Here is a 10,893-nt window from a genome sequence, read left to right on the forward strand (position 1 = left end):
GCTGTAATTACAGCTGATATTTTGTTGTAATTCAAGACTTAAATAAAATATATGAGCAGTTTATTCACGGCGGTAAGTGCTTCACCTCCCAGAGGTATCCACAGTTCAGGGTTACAAGAGGATTTTTTTTTCTTTAAAATGAAAGGCTTTGTTGAAGACTTTGCTTTGGATCTGTCACACAGTACAGAAAGTGCAACTTTTAGGAATCATTAAGGTCTGATCATTTTTGGTGACACAGGAGTACAGTCTCTGACTCAGTGCATTAGGGCATGAGCTCTGTTTTTATATTCAGGACAATGAAAAATAGAATAGATTGCAAAGCTGCATGAAAAAGCTTGATTAATGTTGGCATTATGGGGAGAGGTAGCACCACAGCTGCAAATACCTTTTTAGTTGATCATTAGCCGTGTCTCATCTCGAATACCCACTGCTATAAAATGCTAAGAATTCCTTTCTATCATTAATCCAGGCGTCCTCTTATTGCCAAGCATTCTTTCTGATTGAGCCACAGTGTTAACCCTTTAAACACATCTGCATTGCAACCTTAGAGCAATACATGAAAATTTGGATCCCATCCCTACAATCTTGGAAAAATTATTCGGTACTTTCAACACTGACTGACCTTTATTTTATTGAGGCTCATAGTCAAATCACCTGCTCAAAGCCCATGTTAATAGACTTTGACCTCATGACATACAGGGAGCTCAAATTACAATTCCTAACTCATTTGGGACTATGGAATAAAAGTTTGGATTTTGCTTAGAACTAATCTACCAGCCTGCAGTGCTGCCGTAACAGATACTAGATGTAAAAATGCTCTTTCTGGTCTATATAACTGTGCAGTTTTTGCATGCATCAGCCCAGTCCTTGAAATTCTATCCTACCCTTATCCAACATAATCCTGAAGAAAAAGGCAATTTGAAGACAGCTTCTACAGCAGGAAGAAGAAGCTACTTAGGACTCCAGTGTCATTCTCAGAAACCTCTGGTTTTTATTGCTTGGGACTGGGCTGGTATGTGTACAGTGTGGCTTTAATCTACCATGGATGCAACACCACACAGGGGCTACTTCTACTGTGGAAATGGTTCAGTACTATAGAAAGATTTCTCTTTACAAAGACTATAAAGTGCTGGTTTAGTTCTTTAGATTTTTTGGGGGGGGCAGGTTTTTTTTCCAGTTTTTTTTTTTTTCTTTTTTTTTTTACAACTGAATAATTAAATAACCAAGCATTTCTCCAGAGCATAAGAGAAAAGAAAGTATATCTGTGTGTCTGCGTTCAAGAAGTTAGAAGAACGGGAATGTCTTGAACAGATAGATAACTGACTAAAAGAGAACAGACGTTAGCAGTCAAGGGACAGTCCTTGCAATAGTGAGAAGTCACCAGAGGTGTTCAGCAAGGTATCTGTGCTGGGATCCATATTGTTCAACATACGCATGAATGAGTTGGAAAAGTGGTTGAACAGATCAGTGATAGGGTTTCTGATGATCTGAAGGTATTCAAGGTGATAATGATGAGGACAGACTATGAAGGATGGCAGAAGGACTTTACAAGACAGCATGTCAAGACAATAAAATGGCAGGTGAAAGACAACAAAGAAGATTAATTTAAAGCAGTATATGATAGATAGTTCCATGAAAACATCATCTCACTGTTCAACAGCAGTCAAAAAAGAACCAAACAAAAAACCTTAGGAATTATTAGAAGATGATTAGAGAACAAATCAGAAAGCATCTAAATGTCATACAAATTCATGGCTTGCTCAAACCTTGAATTCTCTGTGCAGTTCTGGTTGCCTCATGACAAAAAGAGAATCTTAAAATGGGAAAACATTCAGAGAAGGGTAAAAAAAAGATGATCAAAAGCCTGTAATGAACGACTGAGTAGAGCAGATGTGGAAACTATGAAAAAGGCATACAGAACCACGAGTGGGTAAAGACTGATCATTTACTCTCTGCTAATAAAAGTACTAAACAGCATCAAAAGACAAAAGTGAGAGTCAGGTTCAAAGCAAACAAAAGAACAAGACTTCCTAGCAATATCTGATGACCTAGGGACTTCTTGCTGAAGGGTGTGAATTCAAAGGGAAACTCCACAGGCACGTGGAAAGAGCAAAACAGACAAAACCCAGTAGCTCAGGAAATCCCCAGAATGGAAAATACTTGGAAGCTTGAAGGTAGAAGGTATCATATATGTTCCCTGGGTACCTAGGCATCCACTTCTCACCACTGCTGGAGACAAAGCACTGAACTAGATGGACCCTTTTTTTAAACCCATGTGCTCTTCTGATGTTCTTGCCTTCCAAATAATCCTTCCAATAATCACATTAATTATCAGTAAATACAATTATATTTATTTCCCTCTATTTAAGAGAAAAACAAATGTGTTTTTTTAGCATAGCTCAAAGTATTTCCATGAAGATAATAGTCAACAGTTAATTAATTAGTGAATATATAAATTAATATATCTTTTATATTGGAAGTCAGTGATCACTCAAGTCCATGGATATTAAAATATTTCATTTAAATATTCTTTGTTTGCCATCAGCTGGTATTAATGTTAAGTAAGATGACTTGACTGTAGGTTCATTTATGCATAGTATGGCAAATTAAGACTCTAATATCTTGAGTTGAAAACAAGCATGCAACAGTTTCTTTTAAAAACTATTCTGATGCTCAGATCTGCTGGTCAGCAGGATTGAATTACAAATGTTGCTGTCTACATGTTGAAATATCTTCTGCAAAATTGAGAGGCCTTCTAAAAGCAGTCCCATCTAAGTATCATGTTGTTATTTTTTTCCCTAGATGTCTGGCAGGTGTAGGCCATTACCCAGCAGAGATAGGCTCAGGGTTAACTTTATTGTGTAATGCCTCAAATGCCCTGGGATATGCAGCGTAGCCTTGCAAAGGGCACATATGTAGCTCTCTAAATGCTGTATATCATTCTAATCCATGGAGAGTATAATGGATCTCCTCTGAAGAGTATAAGCTTTTCTGCTCAAACTGAATATTAAAACATGTGTGCTCTCAAAACTGTTATTTGGCACCAGGAGGTAATTTTAATTTGACTATATGGATTTTGCATTATGGAATATTTGATTTATTTTCTTTTTCTGGGAGCATCAATATACACTATCACAGGAAAAAAAAAAAGCTATTAAAAAACTGTTAAAAGTTGAGCTATAGATATGAAAATATTACTTATCCAGAGTTTGGCAGAGTTTTCTGTTGGTTTGAAAATTATAAAGTGGGAAGGATTGAAACTGTTCACAGTCCTACAACTGGACGTGTGCATACTTTGCATTTAGCCTTAAATGGGTCAGAGTGCCAATACTTGAAAAGCCAGGTGAATTGATGGGTCACAGAGGTAGGACAGCAGCAGGCACTGAGGACAACCTTTGCAATGACTCCATGGGCATCCCACCACTCTAGGCTCTATAAAGTTTATGGTCCATGCTGATGTATTTCTTGACTTCCTTCCACTTGCTTCCAACAATGTCCTTGCCATTTGTACCCATGCGTTTTGTAATGACTACATTTGTCTAGCAGGACAGGAACTATGTGAGAAGAGGTTTGAACAGTTCAAAGGCGGAAATGGCCTCCAGTCTACTCTGGTATAAACCGGATTTGAATGACATGCTGAAAGATGCAAAGTTCTGTACTTTGCTCTGCATCAACTAATTTAGCTGATAGGCACCATGGCTTTGAGCCTCAGTTCTTGGGGTGGTGAGGCTTTGCCACTTTACTGTTTGCAAGAGAAGAGCAATGCTGAAGGCTTGGCTCTCTTCTTGATGAATTCTGGGACATATTTTTCCAAGCTTTGACTGCAGTTACAAATAAAAAGCAGATGTGATTATTTTTATCTGTACTAATTTCTGTAGCACGCATTACATTCCCTGGCATGTAATCTATGAAAGCAGCCACGACACATGCTAATTTCTCTGTTTGCAGGGAAATGAGATGTGTGTTAAAGTTTGGTGGTGGTGGTGGTGGTGTTTTTAATCGTAAGTATTCCTGGGAAAAGAGTATGACTATGAATTGTTCTGTCTACTTGGATGTGAAAGTCAGCAGGTTCGTGCTCAGCGTGTGAACATTTCCCAAACCTTTGGTCTGTGGAAGTCCCTCCTTATTCCTCATTAGACAGAATCAGGGCAACCAAATGAAACAATAAAGCAGCAGGTTAAGGAAACCCCAAAGGAAGCTCTTCACCATTCAAAGCAGAATAAAATTATGGAAGTCACTGTCACAGTGTACCATGGAGGAGAAAGCAACAAACAATTTCAAAAAGCAATCAGCAAAATTGATGGAAAAGAAGTCCATAAAGGATTCTTAAATGCCAGATATGGTGCAATTTCCAGCTCTGTGAATCTCTGGGCTCCTGAGTGACAGAAGGAGGATACTGGAAGAGGTATCACTGTGTGCTTTGACTCGACTCATAGTTATTCTTTATCCATCTCAGTCCCTGCTGGAGATAGGAAACTCTGCGCCTTGGACCTTTATTCTAACCCCATACATCATTTCTCAGTTAGAAATGTGGTTAAAGGTATTGGGATACAATGGGTCCCTAGAATAAGTATTATTATTTTCTGTATCCTTTTGTGTCTAACAAATGCAGAGAGGCCCTGAGGAGGGTGAGTGGCCTGTTGTGTGACATGCTCTACTCCAGTGAGGTCTATCTGTGCCATCATGCTTTGGTTCCCATGCCCTAAGACATTTTCATTCCAGAATCTGTTCAGACAGAAGAGTGCACGACCATGTTTTGCTAGTGCTGGCTTATGTCCAGCTGGATTGGACAGGAGGACTGCCACCAGCAAGTGGCTGACTGCATCTCAGGGTGTATGTATACCCGTTGCGAGACCCTTTCTTTACCTCCAGAAGCAGCAAGATGGATGTCCTTGTCCCATGAAGATGAGAGGGCACACTGGGGAGCTCCTCGCTCCACACGCAGCCCAGTTCTGCCCCACTGTGAGCCAAGTTTCACTGGTTCAGTCAGAAGGATGAAACAGCCATGCTGCCAAAATTGCATCTAAAGAGAGTGGTTGTCCATAGTAGTTGGAAATGGTACAGTGAAAACTTCTCTATCCCTCTCTTCCTCAAGGTCACCAAGAAGCAGTGCATTTGCGTGGACTTTACCTTGGTAAGGCCACCTTCAAGCATAGGGAGCACATGCAGCATTCTACTTCCAAACGTAGTGTTTTATGCTGAAAACCAGCCTCTGCACTTGCTAAGTGCATTGGTCTCTTCTTCATTGTCAAGGCCAGACCAAATGTGAACTTTTCAGAACAAATCTTGTAAAACTTTCCCATATCCCACTCTCCGCAGAGCTATCAGAAAGATTTCCCATTCCTGAAGAACTTTGCTCTCTTCTTCATCACTCAAAAGTCACTCTCTGAAATAATACCAAGCTCCAGGCAGAGAAAAAAAAAATCACCTTGGAACTGAGCAAAACCAGAAAATATTTTATCTTAATATATCATGGATTGGGTGTTTTTTTTTGACAAACTATAAGTTCTCAAAAAACTTGCTGGTAATGAAAGTGTCTTTTCCAGTTTTAAGTTGTATTATCAGAGTAGCTTCTGTAGCTTGAGCAGAGTAAGGCTGCTTTACACCAGCTGAAAATCTGATTCCTCAGCTATAGCAGTGTGACTTGGTGCTGTTTTCTAATCAAATAACCACTGTGAAATACCTGATTCATTTTGCACCCAACAGCTGTACTTTCAGTCTGTGTTCCCAGTCACACTTTGAAAATAAGCACAATAAGAAAGGCTGAAACAGCTGCAACTTTTCAACAGAAAAAAAAGAGGGGGAAAAAAAAGCTTGTTGTCAGGCTCCAGCTTAGGAAGGAAGTACAACCATTTTTCTTTTCCGTCTCATGCATGTCAGCTGTCTTAGAAAAATTATTAGTGCTCTGTTTTGTAACAAAAACTCCACAATATTTGTAAACTACAAACTCCAATCTACTTACAGCCAAATACAGATTTAACATTTCTGATGCAGCCAAAACATGCTCAATATGTCAATGGGTTACAATTACTCTCCAGGAAAGCTTTGGAATTCACCTCCTGGCCCCAATTATCCTCCTTAAAAGAACTCATGAATCTTCTGTATTTGGACCATCCAGATTGATTTTATTTTAGTTTTAGATTTTGGCTGAAAAAAACATTTGGTGAAGGAGGCTGCATTTCCTTTCTAGTGTTAGTGCTTTCCAGACCTGTTTAAGTCAATAATTCTATTTAATCAAACTAAAAGCATAAGCAGCAAACAACAGGTGACTGCTACTTGGTTGGATAAAACGTACCTGCTTTTGCATTCTGAGTATTATTGTCTCCTCAGATGACTTTTTTGAAATAATCAAAATACAGGCCTTGTTCTGAGTTAGGTCATTAGCACAGTTTTGGTGGGTAATGCCATAAGCTTCAGCGGAATCACTTGTAAAGGTAGGAACTATTAATTGTGATTGAAATATCTCTAAATACATCAAAACCCCAGAAACAGGTAGCTACTATCTACAGAAGCAAAAATTTTGTTCTCAGAAACTACATGTTAAACCTTCTGTTGATTTTTGCAGCAATGCTGTGCTATAGTTGCAGGGTAAAGAGAGAAAAATGGATGGAGGTGGAAATAAGAGTCAGAGCTGATGGGGCAGTAGGGAGGCAGAAAAGCGAAGAGCGGAAAAAATGCAAAAGGAGATGGAAAGATGGCAAGGAAAAGGAAAGGAAGTAAATAAAGAGAATCAAGTGGCTGGCTGCTGATCAAGTATAGAGAGGTATAATAGGAGAATATGAGAAATATTTTCAAATAAATTTCTCTCAGGTTGAGCATTAGTAGCTTGCAGCTGCACCTTACTGGCTTCCACAGCACGGGCTTGGAGCATCCCTTTGATTTAGGTGACATGATCAGTATGTTTGAAACATCTTTTTTTTTTTTTTTCCCCCCAGAATGCTTCATAACAATTAAAGGAAACCTTAAATTAATAGCGAAAAAATATGAATTAAATATTCATTACTTTGAGGAAGCTGTTTCAGATTTGTGCATTTCAGGGTGCAGTTGTCAACGACAGAGGTATTGTATAACTGTATTCCTTTTAATCTCATGGCTGACTGCTAGTGCTGAAATTAATGTCACAAACTAAATTGTCTAAATATGGTAAGATTTGGCATTTCAAAGAGGATACAAGATGAACTTGATTCACTGGAAGGGTTGAACTTATTTTCTAATTTTAGAAACATATATATGAATATTTTTGTTTTGCTTTTAAATAGTTGGCATGAAAATATGTTCGCAAGATATTAATACAATATAACCACTTTTAAAACAGGTTCCCTGATAGGTAGAATTTTGTAATTAAAACATACCTATCTGAAGGCTGAATAGCTAGCTACAAGTTACAAAGGGATTGCACAGGAAAATTGAATATTTGCTTGTACAAAGAGCTAAAAACATGAGTGCAAATGACTGTGCAGAAGTGTGATGCATATTAAATGAAGGGCAGGATTCTTTGCAATATGTTCCAGTAGATTTGTGAATGAAACAGAAAAGAACATTGTTACATTTCTTTGCTAAAAAATGAGGGGAAGCTTTTGGGGATATCTTTTTTGATAATTAAGTCGTTAGATTATCCAGATTTTTTTAACCCATTTTACTTCAGTAATGGTCATTTAATAGCTCAATTTTTAATGATCTCCATCTCATTGCAGTTAATAGCCATATTTCCATAGAAACACTGAAAATCTGCTTTAGTGGGGCATTTGCTAATGAACATGTTTGAAAGCATTTCCTAGATAACTATTAGTGAAAAAAAAGAAAAAAAAATTAATGTAATCGAACATTAAATTCTGCAGCAAGCTGTGTCTGCTATATCCTATGGACTTAATATCCCTTCCAAGATTATTTAAAGGCAAAACAAATACGGACCTTTTTATTTGGAGGAAGTGTCATTAAAGGTACTCAGTATGCTTATTCTGCTGGTTGCAGCAAGCCCTCCAAGAAAAAGCTCCTACTTCTTACAGTATGAGCCCAGTGCTGACTTCCCCCTGTAGCTCAAGCCAATCTAATTCAATGATGAGAATTTCAGCTCATGGCAACATGCAGTTTACACAATAGCCTTTCTTTTGATCTGTAACTGAACGTGGAATGGGAAATGTAGTCTGGAAATATTTTAATTGTTCCTTGGGTTGGGCAAATGTCTGAATGAAATGTGTGGTGCAGGACTTGAATGAATAATTTAAAGAGCAATACAAATAAAACTAATGCTGCCTTGTACTTTCCACCAAACCTCCCTAAAAGCTTTGTGACAGCCCAGAAGAAATGCTGTAAGACAGTAGTTGTTATTAACTGTATTTTGTAGATAAGAAAATGGCTTCAGAAAGGTTAAACAAATTGCTCATGTTCTCTGGGTGAACCAGTATCTACATTTAAGAACTGCACACAGGTTGGTCCTGTGCTCAGTGTGCAGCTCTTGGCATTTGCCTTCCCCGCGCTGAAGACAAAATGCCACTTAATGTTACCAAGGTCATCATGGGAAGGAAGTTCAGGTAAAACTGGCATGGAACATTTCATTAAATTCCTATCTTCTAGATGTAAAGAGAAATAGGATTTTCTCCAGTTTGTCCTTTGTGGTAAATCACTTTGCTCTCCTCTGTAGGAGCATTACAGTTTTTGCATTATGGGCAGGTTCTGTGTCCTGTCTGTGCAGAAGACAGAAGTGAAGGTATAGGATTCCCTTTGTCCAGAAAGGGGGCATATATTTGGGACAAGATGTAACTCTACTTACTGCATGTGGTAAGGGTGGGGGGAGGTGAAGGGAGAGAAGAAAGGGAAGGTTTGTTTTTATGAAAAGTAGTATATGCCCAAATATTTTCTAATGGAAGGTTAAAGGAAATGGGAAAACTGGAAGGACACAGCAACTGATGGCCTTCTCATCAGGTTTCAGTTAATGATGTTTGAGGGACAACACTACTAACTTTGATGACTCTCTGCAGCATACAGAGCAAGAAGGTCCAAAGACAGCCAATACGTCAGGAATCCTGCTAGAAGACAAATAATACTGGTACAGTAAAAGGACGGAGGTGCTTGGGTGCAAGAGGGATCCAGGCTGACATGCATGTCTAGGCTGGACTCTGTGGCAGCTGAAAAAGCCAAGCTCTCCAAGGTGGTCTTTGTTGGATGACAGTGCTTGAAATAAGATGAGTGAATAAAGGGAACCCTTTGTGCTTTCACAGTACTTCGTCTTATGATGTTTGATTGTGACTGCCAAGTTTTCAAAAGTCTGTTGGCTCTATGGGTTAGATTTATTCTTAGTCACCTACAAAGAAGTCGTGCAGTATAATCTACCTGTCTAGATTAGTTATGTACTCAGTGGAGGAAGACAGGTTCTCAGGAAGGTGATTTACCGCTTATTATGGAAAACCTGTTCTAGAAAAGGAAGAATTGCTGTCCAAAAGAACAGAGTGAGATGGGAATGAGCAAGAACTCAAAAATTTAAGATGCACTCAGAGAAACTTGGAAGTACGTGGAGGAGGCGCTAATCTCAATTCTACAGCTGTGAGTCATAGGCTAGGGGTACATTAACAAGTAATTTGGTGCCAAAGGAGTGGATCAGTATATAGAAAAAAATAATGCTGAGGCTTCTGCTTCTACATTTTAAGCTGTCTTGCCATTTTACACAGAACTAAGTTTAAGCTGATCCTCTAGACCACATGAAGTGTATATCTGAAGCTATTTGAAGAATCAGTCACTGTTTTGGACCTTTGTGCCCCAGCTGGAGTTGGAGCATATTTGATGTGTATCCAAAAAGGGCTTTCAGTTTAGTTTCCTTTGAAAGAAATCTAGTTTGTATAGACCAAAACTGCTCTGTGAACCGAGCCAGTTGGACTAACTGGAGATCACGGTAGAATTTGCTTAAAAACCATTGCTCCAAATCACAAAGCCTATGTAAACACTTAAAATGTTGAATGCTTTATTAGGTGTTTTGTTTCTACTCCAGAAGATCTATTTTACTTAGCGATTTCAATCTTCTCATGCCCTGTTAAACTGGGGTAATACTGCTCCTCACTTTTCACCATCCTGCTAACCTCCAGCAGGTTTCTTTATTGTGAAGGTGTGGTAGTAACATTTACCTGCATGAAGCGTCCCTCCGCAGTTCCCAAATTAGCAACAGTAAGGTTCCCTTTGGTGAAGACAGATATTGAAGTTAACAGGACATTGTTGAACTGGCCCATGAACAAGTCAACCCTCTGCAAAGGAGTTGTAACTTCCAAGCGATACTCATCATCTTGCGCTCTGCAGTATGAAGCATTTCTTGAAAAAGCCTGTTTGAAAATGAAGTACAGATGAGTACGGTCTTTACGAGTAGGAATAGATCTTTGTCAGAGTGAAGTCATTTAGCACAAATGCATTTGACCAAAAGTATTTTAAAATGTTTCAAACTTAATTGCTTCATCAATTAGGATGTTCCATGAGGAAGGCAATGAGTTCTTAATGTTATGGGAATGTTTCTTTTAATTTTTTTTTTTTTATCCTTCCTGTTTGGAATAAAACATAGGGTCTTTATTTAACCAGATAATATGTGTATATGTACCTAGCTCAAGATATCTTTTGTCTTAGTGACTTTGGTTATGCTGCTTCTCCAGGGGTCCCAGAATTCTTTGACTGCAGAGCCTGCTCATCGACGCACCTTCTGCTAAAACAATGATTCCTAGAAAACTATTCTCTAAACATGTTGCATTTTTTAACCTTTTTTTTTAATTAAAGTAAAAATTTCCAGTATTCTCCTTCTACTATCTTTTTACTACCTTCTTCAGTGATAAGACAGAAAAAGGAAGAAAAAGATGGAGAAAGAGAAAAGGGGGATAAGCCAGGAAAAATATTTTTTTATTGTATATTTAAATGAAACTA

The 10,893-nt window shown here is 38.4% G+C and overlaps 1 protein-coding gene across 1 annotated transcript in view; it reads right to left on the bottom strand.

Moving 5' to 3' along the window:
• The window catches only part of MET (MET proto-oncogene, receptor tyrosine kinase), a gene marked incomplete at its 5' end in the record, with an annotated part of 54,274 nt that extends 43,967 nt beyond the window's left edge, over positions 1–10,307 (bottom strand). The window contains one exon of the mRNA XM_008937364.1: positions 10,116–10,307. Coding sequence (XP_008935612.1) covers positions 10,116–10,307 — 192 coding nt within the window. The remainder of the gene's footprint in view (positions 1–10,115) is intronic.
• Between the last annotated feature and the right edge of the window lie 586 nt (positions 10,308–10,893).

This window comes from Merops nubicus, unplaced genomic scaffold, assembly GCF_000691845.1.
Source record: "Merops nubicus isolate BGI_N331 unplaced genomic scaffold, ASM69184v1 scaffold4003, whole genome shotgun sequence".
In the NCBI taxonomy this organism is placed as follows: Eukaryota; Metazoa; Chordata; class Aves; order Coraciiformes; family Meropidae; genus Merops; species Merops nubicus.